The sequence below is a fragment of the Diplotaxodon limnothrissa genome, linkage group LG8, assembly GCF_057381915.1.
Source record: "Diplotaxodon limnothrissa isolate DT_005_m linkage group LG8, D_limnothrissa_male_GT1.1, whole genome shotgun sequence".
Taxonomy (NCBI): domain Eukaryota; kingdom Metazoa; phylum Chordata; class Actinopteri; order Cichliformes; family Cichlidae; genus Diplotaxodon; species Diplotaxodon limnothrissa.
In genome coordinates, this window is record NC_140603.1 from 5893339 (window position 1) to 5917729 (window position 24391).

The 24391-nt window shown below is 40.9% G+C and overlaps 1 protein-coding gene across 1 annotated transcript in view; it reads right to left on the reverse strand.

Moving 5' to 3' along the window:
• dnah9 (dynein, axonemal, heavy chain 9) overlaps positions 1-24391 on the reverse strand; it is a 199808-nt gene that overhangs the window by 42470 nt on the left and 132947 nt on the right. Inside the window, exons 61-70 of the mRNA XM_085361180.1 lie at positions 21117-21352; positions 20902-21024; positions 17674-17878; positions 12332-12496; positions 11010-11150; positions 9475-9645; positions 9174-9296; positions 4329-4522; positions 2621-2769; positions 475-602 (exon numbers count right to left, since the gene is read on the reverse strand). Of these exons, the coding sequence (XP_085217306.1) occupies positions 475-602; positions 2621-2769; positions 4329-4522; positions 9174-9296; positions 9475-9645; positions 11010-11150; positions 12332-12496; positions 17674-17878; positions 20902-21024; positions 21117-21352 (1635 nt within the window). The remainder of the gene's footprint in view (positions 1-474; positions 603-2620; positions 2770-4328; positions 4523-9173; positions 9297-9474; positions 9646-11009; positions 11151-12331; positions 12497-17673; positions 17879-20901; positions 21025-21116; positions 21353-24391) is intronic.

Genomic DNA, 24391 nt, shown 5'->3' on the forward strand with positions numbered 1-24391 from the left:
TTTTATGTGATGTGGATGGGTTTACCACATGGGACAACTCAGTGAAAGACAAAATGTTCTAACAATTATAATGAATTGTCATTTTATACCTTTTGTGTTAGTGTTCAAACACCACAAACTATAATTGGATCTACTTGATATGATTAAATGGTAAATGGCCTGCATTTGTATAGCGCTTTTCTAGTCCATAGGACCCCAAAGCGCTTTACAGTACATTCAGTCATTCACCCATTCACACACACATTCACACACTGGCGATAGCAAGCTACATTGTAGCCACAGCCACCCTGGGCGCACTGACAGAGGCGAGGCTGCCGGACACAGGCGCCACCGGGCCCTCTGACCACCACCAGTGATTGTTGCAATAATCTTCAGAAAACATATTGGTTGGAGTGTGAACTCACTGAATTTGTGTTGATACTCATATTTACAAATAACATCACAGTCCCTATTTCAAAAGTATATTTGCTGTACCTGTAATATGACCCAATGGCCGTTTTTAGCTGCCAAGTTGAGGGCTTGTTCAGCGATAACTTCCTGACCTTGACCCAGAGAGACATTATGGAGGTTTTTGTTGTCAAATGTGTAGCCCAGCTTCCTCCCTGAAAGAAAAAAAAGTAATTGTTTCAATAAAACTTTGGTTGCAGAAACAGTTGCAAAGACTAAAATGATAAATGCAGTCTATTGAACTGGACTGCTATTTGCTAGTCTATTAAACTCCATTTAGCATCCATCTGCATCTTTACTACCTCTCTGCACTACAGAGAGGTAGCTCTGAAATGTGCTTAGCCTAGATTAGCAAAATAATGGTACAGACCAAGCTCTGATTAACTGTTAAAGAAATAAGCCAAGAAAGTAATAAACAAACTGTGTTATTTATATGTTTAATATCTTATTAGTCTCCTCTTAAAAGTAATGCTAGATGTCTCTTTTAGTTCCAATCGATGCTAATTGAGGCTAAATGTTGCAAAACTAAAAGCGATCAGTTTGAAAACCAAAATTTCACACAGAACCTCGCACAGAAAACAGAAACACAAAAACAGAAACACAGTGAAAAACAGTGGGTGAAGTCCATTTTTAAATGTACAGTCTATGACTGAGCGTCACAAATGGTTCTTAGGTGGGAGTCACAAATCACTAAGTGTGATAAACAGTATTATAATCAGTATTAAGAGTAGTGATCTAGTTGCTCACTTATTCAAATGTAATCTAACTGCATAGCTTAGAAAAATATGAACAAGCTACATAGTTATTGGATATGAATCTGTGTAATGAACTGAATAAAATGACTCAATTCCACAATATCTCCTCCTCTGGCTAAAGCACTATCCATGCCTTGGACGCAGGCTAAACTAACTAATATGCACTTTAAATCCTAATCATTAGATGAGTCAGCTTTAGTTCCCCACTTTAAGCCTTCTGGTTAAAATTTCACACAAACACTGGAGTGATTTGTGCTCAGTTTGTTAGAAATCAAACTTGTGAAATGTTTGTTTCGGAGCCATTAGTGCGCTTCAGACCAAACAAAAATCACATAATCTGTCTAATGAAAATCTCACCAAAGCCTAATATCTAAGAAACCCCACAGACACAAATATAATGGGGAAAAAACATGTTCTGCTGCTTTTCATCAGCACAGGAGCAGCTGGTTACCTTTAACTTTGATGTGATTGGCTATGGTCAGGATGAGGGTGTTGCTAATCAATAATCAGAGCCCTTAGAGGCAATTTCAGCAGGAGTGCTATTTGGTATGGTATTAGGAGAGGATGGAGGATTTTACAGGGGGTTTCTGAGCCTATAGTAGCTCCATGGTTGATTTAACCACCTGGCGATGCCTATAAAAATGAAGCATCTAAAAATAGTCACAAATAATGCAGTGTGTTGGGCATAAACCAACACTTCAACACGCTGAAATGGGTCTGTGTGATAAATTAATCCGAGGATAAAAGGACGACAAAGGAGAAACTGAAACCCAAGTAAGGCAAAACAAACAAAACAACAAAAACCCTAACAAATCATTCATTACTTGAATGCAAAAATGCTGATGCATATGCTTGGGTAGAAGAGAAATAATGAGGAAATCTGTTCCAGTTAATTGAAACAATTCCTGCAATCTGAATATTTCATACAGCTGATTTCAAATACCCAAAAACTGAATTAATGCCTAGGTCAGAACAAAAGCTTCAACTTTTTCCATATTTCTAGTAAAAATCATCTCGCCACCCATTATTCATAAAGGAATGTAAAGTAACTCTAAAACCAATGACATTTACTTTCTGTTGCCCCTAATACACCAGTGGTGTCATCTCACATATTTCTGACCTTTAGTATAATCCTTTCAGTCTATCCAGAGCTGGTTGTGCATCGGCAGTGATGGCTGATATTACAGCAGATACACATTACAAATGTGTTGTTCTGACTGATAATCCTATGCAACAGAACTAAAATGAAATCATGCATGCAGGTAGACAAGGCATTTCCTCTTAATAACTAACCCAAAACCCTACACAGCTAAAAGAAACGATAGACTGGCAATGTGTTCGCTCTTATAAAAGTCCTGAACACACTTTTAAGCAGGATTTAAAAGCTTTTTTAAAGATAAAACAAGCAGAAGCCTTACCATGTTTTTCCACATCCTTCAAAGGGTCAACTCCGGGAGAGAGGATGAAGAACATGGGCGTAGCTGGACCTGACTCTTCAAAGGAGACGGCAAAGTCCAGTGATCTGCCAATCACATACTTGCTTCCCAGTTTCTCCTCTACAAAGTCTCTGTAAAGGAGAGTGTGACTCAGTTCTCCTTAAGACTTTATTATCTTTGACAACAAGCTGAAGAACTTGAAGAACCGGAATTGTCTGTATTACAGTGCATTAGACAGACAGCTGCTTCAAAACTATAAACTCTAGTCACGACTCAGCTGTCAGTAGCTCTTTTCACCCTCTCTGGATTAAATGCTTTGGTCTTTCAAACATTATGCTTTTCTTGCTTCAGTTTCAACCAAATCACAGTCTTAAATAAATCAAGAATTCACTTTTTAACAAAATATATTTTGTACATATGTTGTATTTTGTCCTATAACCTTAGTTCCGCCTCCACTTAAGGTTTCTGAAAATACAAACATACATGTGCAGAACCGATAGTGAAGAAATGAAAACACAGAAAGCAGCAAAATGTGAATTCTGTGTATTTGTTCTGCAGTGTGCCAATAAGTTGTCCAGCTGTTGCGCATTGACCACAACTCCAAGAATTTCCTGGCAGATGTGGAGACCTTTGCAGTTCTAAACTCCACCATTTGCTCTACTTTTAGCTCTCTTTTGGTCTCCACCTTGGAAAGCCAACATGATGTCATCCATCTCATATTTTTTAAAACCCGACATTGTGAGTGCAGGGTAGAACTAACTATGAAACTGTGTGACACAGCATGCTGAATAATTAAGCTACATCTAGAAGCTACATCCATATTTTGTAATCAGTCTGGGTTTTAACCATCTAAAGCTGCAGCACATTAAAAACAAATTCATGAACTCTGAGATGTTAAATTGCAATGTGGTGCTGGTTATTATACTGCCAGTCTTAACAAATTACCAAGAGTGATAAACTGCATTATAATGTATTATGAGTAGTGATCTAGCTGTTCACTTATTCATTTCAAAATTAATGTAATCGCATTGCTTATAAAAAAATATGAACAAGCTACATAGTTATTGGCTACAGGTATGAATCTGCGTAATGAACTGAGCAAAATGACTCAGTTCCTCCTCTCGCTAAAGAACTATGGACACAGATTAAACCAAGCACAATCTTCATAAGACTCGTAATATGCACTTTAAATCACAATCATTAGATGAGTCAGCTTTAATTCCCCACTTTTAGCCTTCTGGTTAAAATTTCACTCACATACTGGAGTGATTTGTGCCCAGTTTATTAGAAATCGAACTTGTGAAATGTTTGTTTCGGAGCCATTAGTGCCCTTCAGACCAAACAAAAAACCACATAATCTGTTTAATTAATATCTCCAAAGCCTAATATCTAAGAAACCCCACAGACACAGGCATCTTAATAGAACTAAAATACTGCATCTCACACCTAATGTATGTTAATTCAGAGTGTAACTGGGGTCTGGATTTGGTACAAGTGGACACAGACGTTCTCTTTTAATACTTAGGTTTGATGATTGTCCCTGAAAATCTGTGTGACTCAGTCAACTGTCATCTCAGGATAGAAGCCAAAGGTTCTGTTGTTCAACTTTTTTACCTTTTCAGTAACCAGAACAGGTCAAGTAGGAGCTTTCACAGATCACAGAGCAAAGGGAAATGATACCACCTCTTACCTGACAGCGTACGTCATGCGGTCAGGCCTCAGGGCTCTCATAATGCACAGTCTCTGGAGTGAGCTTTTGCTCTTCCATTCCTGTGGGAATTTCTCTTTTTCCGGACACTCGGACTCTACAAACTTCTTCCAGCGTTTGGCTGAGCCTTCAATGTCTCTGTCCAGGTTTCTGAACTCCTCCATGGAGCAAAGAGCCTGGAGGTTTTGGAAAAGAAATAGGATTTGTGGAGTGAAACATAGTGCATGTTGTTAAAAGAGCTGCTGCACTGCGATCAATGATACACATTAAAGTTCTTGACCAGAGATATTTTTCACAATGCACAGGTAAAAAAAAAAAAAAAAAGAGAGTCTGTTTGCAAAATATGGAGAGTCATAAAAAAACAGAATGCTTATCTTTCCTCATGTCCTTATAAATAATATTTATTCAAACAGAAATGCTGAGTAAACACAAAGCTTTCATAACGGGACAGGGGGTAGGGGAGCACTAAATATGCATCTCTTGCAGAACCAGTGAGGGCTTCATTGTGATGCCCCAGATGACAGACACCTCATCTCATCTGCAGAGAACAGCAGTGTCACGCAGTGCAGCCTCAAGCAGCTCTGCTGTCTCCCGCACTGTGCAAACTATGAGCAGGATGCTGAAATCTTCTCTCAGCAGAGACACAGAATACAAGGTGTCAAGGCAAAAACATCCCGTGTCACTCTATGAAACCAACCCCTCGACACAAGCCATGAGGGGAAGACATAGAGCAGAGTGAGAAGGAGCGGCTCGGCACACATCACCTTCACTGTGACTCAGTTTAATTACTACAGGTGGTTGGCGACCGATCAGCCCCAGTGTAATGAGAAACACTGGGTCCCGAGGGATTCCAGCTCTGCTAATATCATCAACTGGGGCAAGCAATCAGAGGACGTTATCCTCCTTTAAATCTTTCCAACTGATTATGTTTCCAACTACGATAAGAAAAATCAAGTGACAGAATTTGATTAGCAGGGACTTAAACATCCACAGCAGGTTGAGAGCAGTTACAGAAAGGCCATCTCTTAATCCTCAGAGGGGTTTTAGGTTAAGTTAATATTGAAGGCGATATAGAGTGAAATATTCATGAGCACGAGGGGCTAAAAGACATGCTGCAGTTAGGGTTTACCTTGCTGTTAAACTCATCTGACAAGATAAGAAACCTCTGCTGTCCACAGCACTGCGTTCTCTGAGACACAAACAGAGAGACTGAGTTTTTCTTCTAGCACCCTTCAGTGTTAGAATCTAGCAGGGTCACATAGCACAGTGGGACCCTGGAGACTGCATGCTGTCAGACTGGAGTTTTGGGTGATACAGAGATATACACTCCAATTATGTGCATTCACTTTAGTGCTTACTTGTTGGGAAAATCCACTGTACATACTGCGCACTGTGTGGAGCCGATAAAGGAACCGGAAGATATTAGCCTTGAATCTCGCAGATGACAAGGTGGAGGACAACAAAATTTAGAAAGAAATAGAGGTGAATTATTTTTTATTATCTTTTAGAGATTTCAACATATAGGATGGAATTCGAAAAATAGGGCTGATCTACAAGTTATTGCATCTTTATGAAGTTCAAGACGGAGCTCTAGCTTTCTGAAAGAACAGCTTATTTTGATGAATTCATCAAATTCACACTTCACAGTGTAGCTTTGTACCATTACAGCCAAGAAGGTCTAAGGAACTTGGAAAGAAAAGCATCTGGGCTTCTTTAAGTTGCTTGAAGACGTTTCACCTCTCATCCGAGAAGCTTCTTCAGTTCTAAGGTCGAATGGTGGAGAGTCCCAGACTTTCCCCCCAAAAGGGACATGGATCCCCCTAATGATCCTCTACCTAATCACGTGAGCCAAGGAGTGAAAAAAATATTTATTTTAAGAGAAATAAATAATATATTTATTTAAAAACCCTATCATGTGATTTCCAGAGATCAAAAGGCCTATTGTGACCTACTCCCATTTTCACACCTTGGCTCATGTGATTAGGTAAAGGATCATTAGGGGGTCCATGTCCCTCTCGGGGGGACATTCCTATAGGGCTTAAATCTGGGAGTCTCCACCATTTGACCTTAGAACTGAAGAAGCTTCTCGGATGAGAGGTAAAAAGTCTTCAAGCAACTGAAAGAAGTCCAGACACTTTTCTTTCCAAGCTCCTTAGACTACGATGACCTGGATGACGGAGACCCTTCACAGACCTACAGCCAAGAAGGTTTCTACTGTTGAAAGTTTGAATATTATCTGGAATTTCACAGGGAGCCAGTGAAGTTCCTGAAGAACAGGGGTGATGTGCTGGTAGGAGGGGGTTCTGGTGATAATGCGAGCAGCAAAGTTCTGAACTAGTTGAAGCTTATGGAGGGATTTTTGGGGGAGACCATGCAGAAGAGAATTGCAGTAGTCAATACGAGAGGTAACAAGACTGTGGACAAGAATGGACGTAGACTGGGTGGAAAGAGAAGGAAGCAATCTGTTAATGTTACGTAGATGGAAGTAGGCAGAACGGGTGACATTACTGATGTGAGATTTATAGGAAAGTGAACTGTCTAGGATGACACCAAGGCTCTTAACCTGAGGAGAAGGGAAAACTGTGGAGTTATCGATGGTGAGTTAGAAATGGTTCACCTTCAAAAGGTTGGATTTGGTGCCAATAAGGAGGATCTCAGTTTTATCCTCATTGAGCTTTAGATTAGAGGTAAACCAGGATTTTAACTCGGATAGACATTCTGAAAGGGAAGAAGGTGGGAGGGAGGAATCGGGTTTGCAAGAGAGATATAACTGGGTGTCATCAGCAAAACAGTGAAACTGAAGATCAACTTTGCAGAAAATGGTACCTAGAGGGAGGATGTATATTATGAAGAGGGCCTAAAACTGAGCCTTGAGGTACACCAGATGTGACGGGGAATAGACGAGAGCGGAATGATCTTAGTTGAATAAACTGGGAACGGTCAAGGAGATATGATTGAAACCAGGCGAGGGGTGTGTCAGAGATGCGAGAGAGGAAAGTCTGCTTAGAAGTACAGAGTGAGAAATGGTGTCGAAGGCTGAACTCAGATCTAAAAGGACGAGAATGGTGAAAAGACCAGAGTCAGCTCCGATAAGAAGATCGTTAGTGACTTTAAGTAAAGCAGTTTCTGTACTGTGACATGAGCGAAAACCAGATTGAAATCTCTCGTAGATATTATTATTAACCAGGTGTAAATGCAGTTGAGCTGCAACCACTTTTTCGAGTAGTAAAAATCATACTGGAAAATGAAAACATATTAGGGTGATTACAGACTATGAATGAAATTTTGTAATTTCAGTAACGTAGTGGAAAAAGCAAAGAAAACAAAATATAGATGGAAAAATATGGTCAGATGTTGTCACACCGGCATTTAAGGAGTCCAAGAAAGGACTGAGTATAGGCTGCACAACTAAGGGTGCAATCCATTCGCGCGTATTCCAGGAATCCTCCAGGCTTTTCAACAAGTAGAGACCGAAAGGTTCGGAAAATCAAAATTGCTTTTAAATATCTTTGGGCCACCAAAAGTTACAGGAGTCCCCTACAAACACAGAATGATAATGATTACTAGTAAAAACACAAACTTGTTTTCATCAAGGACCTCCAATTTTACAAGAGTTTCATATAATGCAAAGTCAGCACGTTTCTTAGCCACAGACTGAAAAAAAAACACAAAAAACAAAACCATGAAGATAGCTACGGAAAAAAGGTTAAAGTCTGGGACTGGGCTTAATTATTTCTGAGAAACAGAACAAAAGTGTTCGTAAGTGAAAAAAAATTACCTTTGATGCGAGTCTGAATAAGAACACACTGATAAATCAAATATGTATCCATATATAACTATATTTCTCTCTCTGTGTTAATGTTTTAATGGTATATACTGGGGGAAATAATTATTTGATCCCAGACGGGTCTGTATATGTGCCTTAAGCCAGGGGACCTTGAGGCCACTGCAAAATTTCAATAATTTACAGCGTGTGTTACCAATAGTGTTCTTAGCGACTGTGGTCCCAACTGCCTTCAGATCATTAACAAGCTCCTCCCATGTTTGGGGCTGATCCACCACCTTTCTTGTGATCATCCACACTCCATGGAAGATTGATGCATATTATATATTGTATTTCTTTCATTTTTGAATAATTGCACCAACAGCCTCTCACAAAGCTTCTTGCTGATGCTCTAGTACCCTATTCCAGCCTTGTGCAGATCTACAGTCTTGTCCTTGATGTCCTTCGACAGCTCTTTGGTCTTGACCATGATGGTGGAGAGGTTGGAATGGAAGAAAATGATTCTGTGGACAGGTGTGCTTTATACACATAAGAAGTTCAGATCAGGAGTATCTGTGATTGATTGTAATCTGTGAACCACATGGGCGCACAGGCAATCTGTGGGAACCAGACTTCTGGATGGGTCATAGAGTAGTCAGTTTCTAATTTTTGTGTAATGTGTTTTTTCCTGATTTATGGTTGAGATCCTTCTGTCTTCATTTAAACAAAACTACCATAAAAATTAGAGATTGTTGATTTTCTTGTAAGTGAGCAAATGTACAAATTCAGCATTAGATCAAATAATTATTTCCCCAACTATACATGTTACACACAACGTGTTTTTAATTTTAAAAAATGGTTGAAAATGAGGGACAGTTAACTCACAGAGGTGGAGGAAATCTTTGACACAGGAAGTTTAGCCATTTTGTGTGTGTGTGTGTGTGTGTGTGTGTGTGTGTGTGTGTGTGTGTGTGTTGGGACAGTTACTTTAAGACACAACATCACATATCTCTGGTTTGCTCAGGGACTGTGAAAAAAAGATCGAGTTGTGCCTCTTTTCATACCTTGATCCCCCCCCAGGAGTGGTTAGATAGGAACTCCACTGGTGATGTTACACCTGGTTGGACAGGGTACCTCAGGAGGAAGTCTAGCTCTACAGGGTTTATATCTTTATTCATCAGGAGTATCTGGGCACAAAACAAACAGGAATAACTTTACAATGATGCGTTTTCGGTACAGAGCACATCTCCTTTCTACTTGATTAAACCCAAACAGGGCCGCCGGTCTCCGGAGAAGCCTGTTCAGCAGCAAACGTGTGCTCAAAAACAAACCGTGCAGAGGATGAAACCGGATGCACCTTCCTACCTGGAAAGCGAGCTGAGCGATGTATGTGAGCTTGTCACACTCAAATAGGCCTCTGGTGGTGTACTGGAAGACTGAGGAGGTGATGCTGTCAATTAGGTTGGACACCCGCTGCTTTAGACCTTCTGCAGGCTCAGCCTTCAGAACTGCTTTCTGGAAGACCACACTAAACGCCTGAGGACGCACAGGAGCAGGTACAATACAGAAACAGTGTCTGACATCAAAGTGTTAAAAGCACAAGAATAACAGTACTGTTAGATACAAACTCATAAGGTAATCCAATAAAGCAAATGATAACCCAGCAATTGGATTGTGTTCATACTGATCTTTAAGTATAAATTAGATATCATCAGTCTTTGTCATTTACAGCTGACTTGATGGATATGATGCAGTGTTCTAAGAATGAACTGATCAATACTACTTTGGCTCTATAAGGAAAGCCGACAGCTGTAATTGATTACAACGTTTATGTATGTATAAATATTTTATCAATGTGGTAAGCTTGAATGAAAAACTTTAATGGACATAGACAATTTTAAATTATTTCTAAACACAAAAATAAACAAAATAAAAATCTTTTGCAATGGACCTCATTAATAAGTAGGATGTTTTCAAAATCTGGTCATCTGTGCTACAGAACTCCAATTTTTTAATTACAGCTCAAAGCTCTTTTTGCTATAAGGTAAAGACCCTAAAGTATTAGCTAGAAAAACCCAACAACCAGATAAATATCAAAGAGGCAAAAAAAATCATAGAGAGACAAGGACAAAGCAAAGTGAGAGTAGACAGTTAATAACATGCAGAAATAGCACATAAACATATACCACATAAGGAGTGAAAGGTTCTCAGTGCATTGTGATCGCACAGCAACCTGAGCCTATAGCACTAAGGGACGTTCATTGTTTTAGGGAGCTTTTCTAACTTTCTAATAATTGTTGCTGCACTGGATCTGACTTCTGATTCCAATATCACGTCATACTGTGATCCTTCAACATACTGAACCATGCAGAGTTTGAAGTACTGGAGAAACAGTTTGTTTGCACTTTTTGCAGCGACTCTAAAATAACTTATTACCACAGAAATACAATAATTGTCCTCTTTCACTGTAGGAAATGTGCTGTCATTTCTGTTCATTTAGCAGATTCACACTTAGCTCTGAGGTTGTATACAGAACACATATTATAATGTATTTCATTTCATTCACAAGGTCAAAGGTACATAAACACTGAATGTGTTTTCATTTTATTATGTTGGGAAATAAGACGGGCCGAGGCAACTACCTGCGGAGTCGGAAGAGATTGCAAACAATATCTCAGGCTGCCTTCTCTCAGCACTGCCTGGCTGACAATATGAAAGACATTATGCTCTACATAACCACATTAGGGAGCCACAAACACAATAAAAGCAGGGCAAAGAGCATAAAACACGGTGAGCAAATGGAAGGAGGAGGGAAACAACAGAGAAGTGAGTGTAAAGAAGGGTCTCACTGGGGGCCCATGACAAGGGTCGGTAACATGGTGGGTCAATAGACAGGGTACCTTTAGAGAGAACTGATACATGGGGTGGATTTTATTGAGGTCGTTCATTGTGAAGTACAATAAGGAAGCCCGTGCTGCTGCTGGTCGGAAGTGCTCTCGAGCCTCATTGATTTTGGTCTCTGTCACCTTGGCTTCTTTTACCTGCAGTAAAGTAGTGCAAACGGAATCACACTCATATACATCAGCACAGACGAGGATATACTCAAGGTCCATCAATCAGTTAATGATGAACTTGTGCACAATCCAATAAAACATACTCCAGTGAAGAGCAGTCCTGTTGCAATTTCACGCTTCAAAATGTCCTCACATTCTGTGGATCATGACAATCATGCTTTTTTTTTGTTTTAATAACCAGCAAACGCCTGTGCAATTATGTTAAGGATGAACATCTGCAAAGGAAGCGCTCATCTCCTCACAGACAGAAGGCACACAGATTAAAAAAAACACAGAGCTTTTAAGAAGTGCTCTAAACTAATTCATCTTTGGCAGACATCATACGCTGAGCTGATGTGATCTTGTAATCTGACCACAAGAAATAAAGAAACAAAGCAAGGGAAGCAGAGCTGAGAGTATGGCAACACTTTAGGTGACAGTTATTCTGCACCTGCAAATGGGAATTATTGAAGAAGTACAGTCTAAAAAGGATACTGCATTCTACATTTCATTTAGGATAACATTAGAAACAAACTGCACTGATGCAAAAGTGTGCAGAGACAGGTTGGCAGATGCAATCAGGCAACATGCTCTGTGGACTATGATGTTCATAGATGAAATGGAACCTGGGGAGGTAGAGGTATGCTTCTGTTTGAATGAAAATCAAACAGAAGCAAGACAGACTACATGGGTCAAGTACAGAGAGTGCACAAGAGATGTGAAGAAGAGAGTACACAAGTTTCAGGTGTGATTTGCAACAGAAGGAAGGAGCAAGAGCGAAAGAGAAGTTTTACAAGATGGTAGTGAGAACTGCTATTATGCATGGAGACAGCGGCACTGACAGGACGCCGACGCGGCACCGTTGAAGATATTAGGAGTTTTATTAGGAGCAAGCAGGATGAACAAGATTAGAAATGAGTACATGAGAGGAACAGTTTAGGTTGAACAGTTAGACAGCCAATGTTGAGGTGGTCTGAACGTGAGCAGAGGAGGGATAGTGGACAAGGGATGTTGAAGATGGAGTTGCCAGGCAGTAGGAAAAGAGGAAGACTTCAGATGGTGTCAATGGTAAGTGCTCTAACGAGAGCTTGTAGTCAGTAGTAACACTGTCACTTGAAGGCTGTGATCTAAAGTGTGAGAAAAGATTAAAGCAAATAGAAGACAAAAACCTTTTCTTCGATCTCAGCAGCTGTGCGTTTGGTTGTCTCCAAGTTTTCCACCAGCTCCGTGTCACTGAGGAAATTTCCTGAAGCTGAAGACAAACGGGATAGCAAGTTGTCCTCCAACGTCTTCAGAGTAATCTTAAAGTCGTTCTGTTGCTTCGTCAGGTCAAACTTTAAACAGAAAAAAAAGAACCTCAAAGACAGAACTAATCAATACAGTCTGCATCAGTTGTCCGGACACATGGAGGGGGTTTTCTGGGATGGATTAACCAGCTTCTGTTTGGTTGCCAACATCAAACTTTTTCAGAGTCACCTAACCCTTGGTGTGATGAGGCCGTCGATTTGAATAAGATGGGAGGGCGCTTTGATGGGGAATTACACACACATCTTTTTTGAATGAGCTTTTACGAGATGCCGTGTTTACAATTATGTACCAATGCAGGCATCATGCAGTGCAATAATGGGGTTATTACCTCCCCAAATGCATTAGAGCAGTCCGTCTTCTAACAAAGCTTTCAATCTAGCAGGTTTTTCTTTTCTTTTTTTGGTTTTGGCTTAAAAAAATTACCTGAGAGAAACTTTCACTTTTTTTCAAAGCCTGGTGTTTGACAGGAGAACAAAGTAGACAGAGCTTCATCCTGCCCTGTCCTTCATTATATTCTGTTGCAGCTCCTTGTTTCTGCCCGTTAATGACTTTGCTTTATTGAAGTTTCCCTTAATAGAAGCCTCTGCGACCTTTGAATTGTTGTAATTACTGGAGGGTGGGCTGTTGTGAGATTTGCCTACTTGGAGGGTTGTCGGGGACGGATAATAGCACAGGGGTTTTTTGAGTGGCGTGGTCCCTGACAGGCGGCTGGTAATACGTTTCTGGCAGTGCTGTTTCTGCCCACGTGTAATCACAGAAGATGCTGATGGGGTGGGGGTGGAACTGTTCCTCCTCCCTCTGGCAAAACTCACACATGACAAAAGACGTACTTGGCTTCGATCGCGCCAGGGGAGCAGATAGTTTAAGAGATCACAATGCTTAATTGTTCTCTTTATGACAGTATTTCCTACTGCTGTGATGAGAGGTATTTCACACCATTGTTAGAACTAATTGAGCCTCTGTTTTGTTGAATCCCAGATGCTTTAAATTGTATGTTATTACCAACTCTGTAGCAGAAAAGTTGCACACAGAGAATGAATCGTGGCATTTTAAGGAAAAACCTGACATGTGTGTGTGGTTGGAAAAGAAAAGAAAAAAGCCTGGTTTGAGTTGTAGACATTTAACTGGAGTGACTCAACTGTGACCTTCTACTTGCCTGCACTCTCTGCTCTTGCGGGGAAAAGCTATCCAAGCTAAAACATTCCCAACTGGATCCAGTAATGAGACAGTTTTTAACGATTAGCTTTCCTCTGGCACATTGTACTTGTAATTACCCTTGCTTTGGAAAAACAAACAATTAACCAGTCAGCAGAACACTCTAATTGGGATTAAAATAAGATATTACATCTATCATTTTTTTAGGCAAATGATTAGCGAGAGCCAGCAAGCAGCCCTGTTAAGGTAATTTAAGAAGTGGAGCATTTTAGCTCTCATTAATACGGAAAGGCCTGCGCCGGAGCGAATACGCAAGCATGCACACATGTGCACACAAACACACTTGCATGTGCTTAGGGAGGACCAGACGACGTAGTTATTGTGGTAAAAGGTTGTAGACTCATCCCCCTGTGCACTCTCCAAAAAGGCAACTTGACATTTTAAGCTCCTTAGCTCCATCTTTGGCTTTGCTTAAATGAGAGCGCTTTCACCCAGCAGTCATCTTACGGCTCAGTAGCAACGCTAACCTCATTAAAGGTATAATGGCACAGAGTCATTCGAAGAATATAAACAGGTACAGCCAATTTGCACTCCCTCATCAATCTGATGATTGTTATCACTCCGGGTTGTTTACTGACAACAAAGAGCCATTCAGCACTTCATTCTGTCGGCCACGTTTTGATAGGAGGGGGTTCGGGAGTGAACACAGCCAGCAACAGCTCACCCCCACCCTCACCCCAACCACCACCCACCTTCAACTTTCAGCGTTAATTAAAATGATAAGTGAGCTCTAGATCTTGTTTTTTTTTGTCATCCTCCAATCTCAGTGAAATGCTAATTAAACAAGCTTCATTAAATCAAACTTTATTTCTTCTCGATTGGATTTTGCTGAGGGGGCATAAGGCTTAAAATAACTCTGGCATTTTGGCTTTTTTAACTTCTCTTTTCCCATTTTCATTTATTAAAAATGCTGATTTGACTTTGGATGGAAGCCCACAGGTTGGAGTAAAGAGCTGCCCACGGAGACCCAACACAAACAAAGGCACCTCAAGAAACCATCAAAATGCAAATAGGATTGTGTTAGAGTAAATCTGCCTCACCCATTAACAGAGTTCCAACAGTATCTTCCGTTCTGATCTCTCTGAGTCGCTGCCGTCAGCTACACTTGTACTCAAGAAGGAATTTCTTATTTCCCCTTCACTCCTCAACTAACAAGAGCTGCATTTAAGGAACAGTGAAAGTGTGTCAATGTGTCGTCTAATTACTGTGGTACAGTAACGCTATCGGCCAATCAGTTTCAAGCAGCTGATATGCACTGCAGCTTTGATCAAGTGAATTTTGGGTTAAATATAAACATCAGCCCATACTATGGATATTGGAACTAAGAGCTGCTCATTACTTCTCAAAAGTTGTCTACAGAGCTGCCAGCAACTTGCAGTAAATTGCTCACAGTACTGAGTACTGAGCCGGACAGCTGCAGCTGCTGATCAACAGAGTGGAACAGCAGCTTTCTAATCCTTGCTGCCTGAAATAGAATAGCTCTACAGAACAAAGGCAGCCATTTACATTAAAAAGGGAAATACACCTTAAAGCGTCGTCTATCTGCATCTCCCTTGATTTTGGAGATGTGTGAACATAAATGAGGCTACCAAAGTAAAACGCTTAAAAAAGCTTAAAGCTCCTTACGGGGAGCATCAAGACAGGATTACATAATTCTCAAAGTTTGGTGATAAACGGCAGCACGTCAAAGGAACAGTACCCAGGGTGACTGCAACACAATGGTAAATTAGCACATGTCAGTGCTTCAAAAGTGAATAGGATTTTTTGATTTAGGATTAACTGTTTAGCTGGGCAGTGCTTCAAGGGCTTTTTCTGATATTGTCTATCATCAAATGATTTAAGATGGTAGCTTGAGCTTATGAAAGCATTTATTTCTGTTTGACCTTGCATCAAAGCAATGTTTCCAGCAATGAAAAGACTGTTTTACTCAAACAAAAGGTGAAAATCAAAGAAAGAAAAGGAAAGCGTGAGGTCACATATAATGATTACTGTTCTGTAATGTCTTTAGGATCAATGTTTGCATAAAAGGTGACAGTCTGCACCGTTTCAATAGGAGCAGAGAACAGTGTGATAGGCTCAATGTGATGCTCACTATACGATAAAATATCTGCCACTGTCGGAGTCAAAGCAGGCTTTACATCTGACCATTACAGCCATATCTCTTTGATGTGTCAGCAATTTACATGATTTTTCCTATATACAGCAAACAGATTGAATAACTGCATGTATTACAAAGGGTTGGCTTGAAGTGTGGGTCAGCTCCCTTTTCTGGTTACATGGAACATGACTTTGCAGTTTTGGTGCATTCATAGTTCAACTCAACTGATCTTTTCCACAATAAAAAGGATATTTTTTATTCGTGGAAAAGATCTCTGTTAAAGTAATTGTCGAATCAAGTTTAGTAATAGTTAATTCAAAACAAACCCACATCTGCAACCTGCTTTGCAACCCACCTTCACTCCCCCCTCTCATTCTGACCTAATGGTAAATGGACTGATTCTTGTATAGTGCTTTACTACTCTACCTGAACACTCAAAGCACTTTACACAACTTGCCTCATTCACCCATTCACACAAGCACTTTTTTATATGCTTTTCAACTTAAGTGTTTCTATCTGCCCAAGAATATCCTGCTCTTGGCAGACTGGAGTAGCCGGGAATCAAACCACCAACCTCGCTGACCTCCTCCTACTAACTCCTGAGCTACAGCCATCCTGTTTAATCGTTGTCATATTTGCTGTTATGGTTTCTCCTTTCTCCACACCTTCAGGTTTTTGGGTGCACACATGGAAAGGGATGGAAGTAGCAGAACACAACAGCACTGCTAAATATAAAATAACGCAGATGCCCAGTCACAAAACAAAATCAGCACTTAATCCGTGTATTTCATTGTGTCCAATCAGAAACACACCAGAGACCAGGTATTTAACTGATTACTGGTTTCTGTTTGAGGAAACTCAGTAGGCAACTATTTGCTAACATGTTGCAGAAATGCAATCAGTCCAAACGACACACACTGCTGCTTTGATGTGCGACCCTCGTATCAGAGAAGGATAATGGTAGCTGCATGATCGCGGTGAAGATTAAAAAATGAGTGAATGTGCAGTGTGCTTACGAGACAGCCTGCACAGACAGACAGAACCCCTCTGTCACAAGAAGGTACTGACAGAGCATGAGAAATAGTGCGATGATACAACTCCGATTGATTTCTGCATTTAAAATGAACCGTTTCAATATTATTTGTGCTCTCGGAGCAATATGCAAATGTCCTGTAATTGGGAATTAGCTCTGGGCAAATGTTTGTGTGTCACATTAATTTCAACAACTCCCCTAAGAAAACACTATTGGAACACTGCTGGGAAACTGTGAACATCACCATACCTGAGGATGGACGTTATTACACTTTGAATTTAAAACCACCATTTGGTGTACATTTAAAAATGTTTCATTTAGACGACTTCATGCTCACACACATGCCACGTGAAAACACAGGTGCCGATGTGCACGTTCACAGCCGTGCAGGTTCCCAGTCTCCATAAGTGCGCCATACTAAGCCTCATAATTATCCCACATCCACCAGCCATTAATCAAAGATGCTAGCTGATTGTTTTGGAATCAAAGAGCCCGGACCTTGTGATGTTTAAAGACAGACGATCTTTTCTTGCTGACGAGAACCATTAAGGATTGATAATGACGAGCAAGAGTGTTATGTGCAGCTCTAGGAGGCCCCTGACTCCTCTGACTGTGACTTTTAATTACACCTGCTCAGAAAAGATGTTAAGAGAGAAACTCAAAGAGTCCATCGTGGAATGCTTGTTTGTTCTCTGATAACATCCGAGCAGTGTGACAGATGCTCTTTTCATGTCTGCTCAGGTTCACTTTTACATTCCTGTAACATATTGGATGAAAACGAATCTGTCAAAACTCCCCTTTGTTGTCAAATAGTTGTATCAGGCAGGGTTGCTCCTTGCCTACACTGACTTTCTCACCTTCAGCTGTTCCAGATCAGGTCTCTCCATGCTGACCACGGCAGTCAGCAGCTGGTCCTCCAGACCGTCTCTGGTCACTGTGAAATTTATTAAGGTGCACTGGGCCTGCAGCTCTGGCTGATAATGAGGGCTGGCAAGCTTGGTGTGTAAAATGAGACGGAAACTGGGATTGTACTCACACTCCTTGTCTCCAATCTTTATGTACCTGTTTGTAAATCAGGAACAGAAACGTTTGATCAGTGAGGGTTTCTTAGTGAAAGTAGAGATTCTGAAACAGCACATATAATAGTGGACAATGTCATTATTGGCAAAGATCTAAACATCTGTCTTTTCTGTCTTTCATATGTTTAATACAAACAAATATCTTCAAACTGGGACACTTGTTTGTAATGAGAACCTGTCAAAAATGTCACACAACCTTTCTGCAAGGATGATAGTTTTTGACAATGCCAAACCAACTGATTTTTCTTCATGACAGATATAGTTTAAAAAAAAAACTCTCAAATGTATTACAGTCATTTCCTGAAAATGCTGCACATTTAAACTGCAGAAACTTAGGAAACTGTTAGGGACACATATGACGCTCTAGTGAGCCTGAATTGTCAGTACTACATGTCCTGTGACCCTCTATGTGTATTTAACAGTGACTGAACCAGACAATATTTATAGGTGTGGCTATGCTGAGACCATTACTTACATCAGGGTGTCACCAGACCAGGCTTTTATTTTGTTATTTTGTCATGTGGTTCACTCACTCTTTTCACTGGCTTATTTAGGCACAAGGAGGAACACCACACACACTCTATCATAAGTTTTTTTTTATATAACTAACTAAAATCATGAACAGCTGTTTAAATCCTAAAGTTCCTTCAATACACTGTAAAACACTTCTTGTTGCTAGGTAAGTTGCTTTTCCTACTTCCTAGTGGTAAATGGACTTGCACTTATGTAGCACCTTTCTGTTAATTTTGAGCATTCAAAGCATTTTCTACTAAAGCTCTCCTTCACCCAATCACATACACATCCACAGAGGGATTTATCTCAACATAATCAATTTTATCCAACATTCACTTGTACACTCACACACCGACGGATGTATCGGGAGCAACTCAGGGCTCAGTTACTTGCCCAAGGATACTTCAACACATGGACTGGAGGATCTGGGAATCAAATATATATATATATATATATATATATATATATATATATATATATATATATATATATATATATATATACTAAACTTTTTTTTTTTTTAACACCCAGCACGCCCCTGCGGGCGGTTTATCCTTCAAGCTCGGGTCCTCTACCAGAGGCCTGCGAGCTTGAGGGTCCTGCGCAGTATCTTAGCTGTTCCCAGGACTGCGCTCTTCTGGACAGAGATCTCCGATGTTATTCCCGGGATCTGCTGGAGCCACTCGCCTAGCTTGGGAGTCACCGCACCTAGTGCTCCGATTACCACGGGGACCACCGTTACCTTCACCCTCCACATCCTCTCGAGCTCTTCTCTGAGCCCTTGGTATTTCTCCAGCTTCTCGTGTTCCTTCTTCCTGATATTGCTGTCATTTGGAACCGCTACATCGATCACTACGGCCGTCTTCTTCTGTTTGTCTACCACCACTATGTCCGGTTGGTTAGCCACCACCATTTTGTCCGTCTGTATCTGGAAGTCCCACAGGATCTTAGCTCGGTCATTCTCCACCACCCTTGGGGGCATCTCCCACTTTGACCTCGGGACTTCCAGGTTATACTCGGCACAGATGTTCCTGTACACTATGCCGGCCACTTGGTTATGGCGTTCCATGTATGCCTTGCCTGCTAGCATCTTGCCGACACTAACAGGCTGATCTACAATACGGCAGCAGTGATCAGTGAGATGCTTGGCTACAAGTTGAACAGCCACAAGGGGCAGTACCCTCCATGGAGAAGAAGGCTAGAGGGCAAGATCAAAGTAGCACGGAGGGAGGTTAGCCAACTAACAGAGTTGCAGAAAGGTGCGACAAAGAAGGTGCATAAGAAATACAGCAAGCTGTCCATACCTGAGGCCTTGGAAACTGCCAAGCAAAGACTCACAGCCTTGGCCAGCCGCTTGAGGAGGTACACCAGAGAGATAGAAGGCAGGAAACTAAACCAGCTGTTCTCCACAGAACCAGCAAAGGTGTACTCTCAGTGGCAAGGGAACAATAATAAGATATATATATATATATATATATATATATATATTTATATTTGTTTGTATATATATAAATGGCTAGGGTCACTGTCACTACTGATAGCATGGACCAATGTCTGGAACCCATAGAGGTTGCACAGGTAGTCCAACCAAATATGTGTCATTGCCAGAAGGTTTGCTGTGTCTCCCAGTACAGTCTCAATAGCATGGAGGAGATTCCAGCAGACAGGTAGTTACTCTATGAGGCATTGGCAGGATTGGAGGCAGGGAGTTCTTGGAAGATGAAGGAATTGATACCACTGACTTTGCCCCCACATTTGCCAGACCTAAATCCAATAGAACATCTGTGGCATATTATATTTTGGTCCATCCAACACTGTCAGATTACACCTCAGACTCTCCAGGGGGGTCAGTGTAACCCTGGTCCAGATCTGTGTGGAGATTTCCCAGGAAAGCGCACGTTGTCTCATTAGAAGCATGCCCTGATGTTGTCGGGCATGTGGGGCTCTTCTACTGAGTACCATTTTAAGTTGCTGCAATGAAATTTTGACCTGCTGCATAATTTTTACATGATTTCAGGAGGTCCTTCAATTCAGCTCTCTGTAAGTTGATAGTTTTCATTTCCATCAATTCCATCAAACAATATCCTTTCATTGCTAACACATTACCAAGTTAATAAATGCCACTGTCCATCTTCATTAAAAAGAAATGTTATATAGTGTAATCACTGATAGAGCTCATGTATTGAATCTAATGAAGTTAAATGTATTGAAAATGTTTTTGTGTGGAAACCACAGACATACTAAAATGGTTTATTTGGAAAGTTCTGCTAGGCTTTAACTAACAATAGTTTCTCAAAGATTTACATTTATAGTGTCTATTTTTAATTTGTCATGTGGTGTCAATAATTTAAAAAGGCAGTGAAAAGAAAGTGCTTGTTGCGGTGTTACATATGAGTAGAAAGTTTCCTGAATTAGATCATTGTCTGAAGCAGTGCCTTACAATGCTTCATTCAGTGCTACAAGTATTAAGACACCTTTCAGCATGAGCCTTACCTTCCCTTCTTGATGGTTTCTCTGCCAAGCAGAGGTCCAAGAACAGGATCTAGCGTTTCTTCCAAGTTCTCTATCAGAACCACATCACCTGCTGCCAGCGCTCTCTCTATGGCATCTAGGTACCTTTAAGGTACAAATAACAATGAATCTGTCAAAATTCTGGTTATTAAATGCCCAAAAAACCTCAGTACTGCAGTTTTCTATGAGGCTCTTACCCTCGCTGTCCGATGCGGATGACTTGCAGGTCTTCACCATATTTATTTTTGATCCACTTGATGCCCTGCAGCTGGGGGTCCACCATAAGGGGCCAGCGTTGGCAAGAAGTAAGAATGGTAGCATTCTCCGTGGACATCCTGTCAGCAGGTAGCCCCTCATTCTGCCATGTAGCAACGTCAGCGTCGTCAGTCAGCAGTGTCAAAGGGTCCAGGTCATGCGTCACTGGGATAGGAACCTTACACGTGATTTGCATTTTAATTAGTTTTTCCCAGTGAACTGTTTCAATTCTTCTTCATGATGACTGACAGGTCACAAGTCACAGCAATGGTGCGTTGTTAAAAAGGAACAGATAAACTTTTCCCTTTAGTATTTAAATCTATGTTCATCAAAAGTCGACTGGCAACTGCTGTTAGAATAAAAAACATTGTGGTTTCCATGTAGAGCAGGATTACATTTGGGACTATTTACATCTGCAAATAAATGCCCAAATTGGTAATCCTTTCTTTGGATCATTATTGTATGTGATTTGCATTAAACTTTGGTTAATAGCGCAAAGTGGACACTGGACTATCTCACAGAACGTCCACAGTATGTGAGGACACAGGGCTGTGTCTCTGATACGCTGGTCTGCAGTACGGGGGCCCCACAGGGAACTGTGCTGGCACCGTTCCTCTTCACCCTCTACACTGCAGACTTTTCCATCAACTCCCCACGCTGCCACCTACAGAAGTTCTCTGACGACTCTGCCATAGTCGCCTCATCACAGGTGAGGACGACTCAGAGTACAGACAGTGGACTCTGGACTTTGTAGACTGGTGTCAGCAGAACCACCTGCTGATCAACGGCGGGAAAACGAAGGAGTTGGTGGTGGACTTCTGGAGACGCAGACCCACCACACTGACACCGGTAAACATCCAGGGAGTGGACATTGAGATAGTGGACTCTTATAGGTACCTGGGTGTTCACCTGAATAATAAACTGGACTGGAGCCACAACACTGATGCTCTTTACAGGAAGGGTCAGAGCAGACGCTACCTGCTGTGGCTGCTGAGGTCATTTGGAGTACAGGGAGCGCTTTTAAAGACCTTCTATGACTCTGTGGTGGCATCTGTCATTTTTTACAGTGTGGTATGTTAGAGCAGCAGTTTATCTGCAGCCGGGAAGAAGAGGTTGGACAAACTCATTAGGAAGGCCAGCTCTGTTCTGGGATGCACCCTGGACCCAGTGCAGGTGGTGGGAGACAGAAGGACTCTGGCCAACATCTCTGATGGACAGAGTCTCCCACCCCATGCATGTAAATGTTGCTGAACTGCAGAGCTCCTTCAGTGACAGACTGCTGCATCCTAGATGCACGAAGGAGCGTTTCTGCAGGTCCTTCCTCCCTGCAGCTGTCAGACTGTACAATCAGAACTGCTCCCAACAATCAGAGATGTTTACATCTGCGCTGTAACTGCAATAAGTTAATTAACCGATTCGCACTACAACCTGGTTTGCCTCGTATCTGTAGCTATTTTTATTTAATTTAATAACTGTACAATACTCTGTATATAGTAACCATTGTCCTTAATGTAAATATGTAAGAAAAATTGTGTATGAAAGAAAGAGTACTTTATTGATCCCAATGTGGAAATTCCTCTCTGCATTTAACCCATTCACTCGGTGAAGCAGTGGGCAGCCATTGGGCGCCTGGGGAGCAGTGTGTAGGGACGGTACCTTGCTCAGGGGTACCTCAGGGTAGCTGTTCAGGGGAATCGAACCCCCGACCTTCCGATCATGGGCAACCACTCTACCTACTGAGCTATCCCTGTTTCTGTTGTGTCCTGTGTACTCTTTGTTTGTATATGTGTCTTTCTGGCTGCTGTTACAACCAAATTTCCCCTTGTGGGACAATTAAAGGATTATTCTAATCTATTCTAAATACTAAAAAATTAAAACAAGAAAATTAATGTTTAATAATATTAATAGAAGAGCTAAACCATCAGTGAACAGTGAACATAACAGACATGTCTCAGTCAGAGAAGCTGACGGTGGTAGTGATAAAAAGCAATGCAACTTGTTATCTGTGCTACCACTGTTTTGTATTTGTGCCTCAGGACTTCTGTGAACATTCGGCCGTGGTATTTTCAAGCACAGAAAACAGGCATTATATTGCTAGTAATGAATGAATGTCTCTACCTTCCTAGCCCGTTTTTCCCTGATTTTCTGATTCTGACTACAGTTGAGACAGTGACATCACAGTGACATTCCAGTTTAGTTTTTTTTTCTCTATTGCCATTTATTTCCATTTGCGTTTTGATTTAACCACCAAAACTACGTAGTTAGGCTTGCAAAATGATCGTGTTCTGGATTAAAATATATCTTTTAATCCTTCACTTTAAAAAAGGATGCTTAAGGTGCCTGTTGTGTCAAAATGTGATGTTCCTGCCTGGTTGTGAGACCCATCTGTCATCGTGATGGGTGATTCATGACACCAGTGTCAGAGGACACCTTGTATTTATCTCTGAGATGCCATAGAGTTTGACTAAACAGCAGTGTTTAGTGCTGTGGGAATTAGACCAGCAATGTACAACATAACGTTTTCTCAGTTGGGCCTCCAGGCAAACAAATGTCCAAACAGGTACAATCTCTTTAACAACCATTATGAATAAAACGATTGATCGCAAATTAAACTTTAGTTAAAGTTTCAGGGGTAAAATTTTACTGACCTCCAAATAAAGCCAACCTAATTTATTTTAATAGATTAAATTATAGAGCATATTAGCAGATTTACATTAATTATATAAATCTGCAAAATACTTTGCAGATTTGCAGCCTCAACCACACTGCAAGAGAGGTGGGCTGCTTTCCTTCGCATTTTAACAATCCAAACAGGTAGCTCAACGCAGGACTTTTACTGACATTTTAATGGGAAAATTGTAACAAAACACTGCTTGTTGGTGAGGGTTCATTTCAGCCAGTTTGCTTCACAGGTGGACTCAAATCATGGAAACACTATTAGTGGCCCAAAAGGCCAGCAGCTGCCCAGTAATGGAACATTTACCAGTAGCATTACAATTTGCAAGCAATAAAAAATAGATAAACAACACTACATAACATTTTATAACTGCAGTTGTTAATGTGTCCTATCAGCCATGATACATGACCTAATTAATTCATAAAGTATTCTAAATGTTTTGCGTAATACAAACCCGTTGTAACTGCTGATTAAGCATTAATATCCCTTAAGTCTATTTTTTTTTTTACAAAAGCTACTTATATTTACTCAAGTTATATT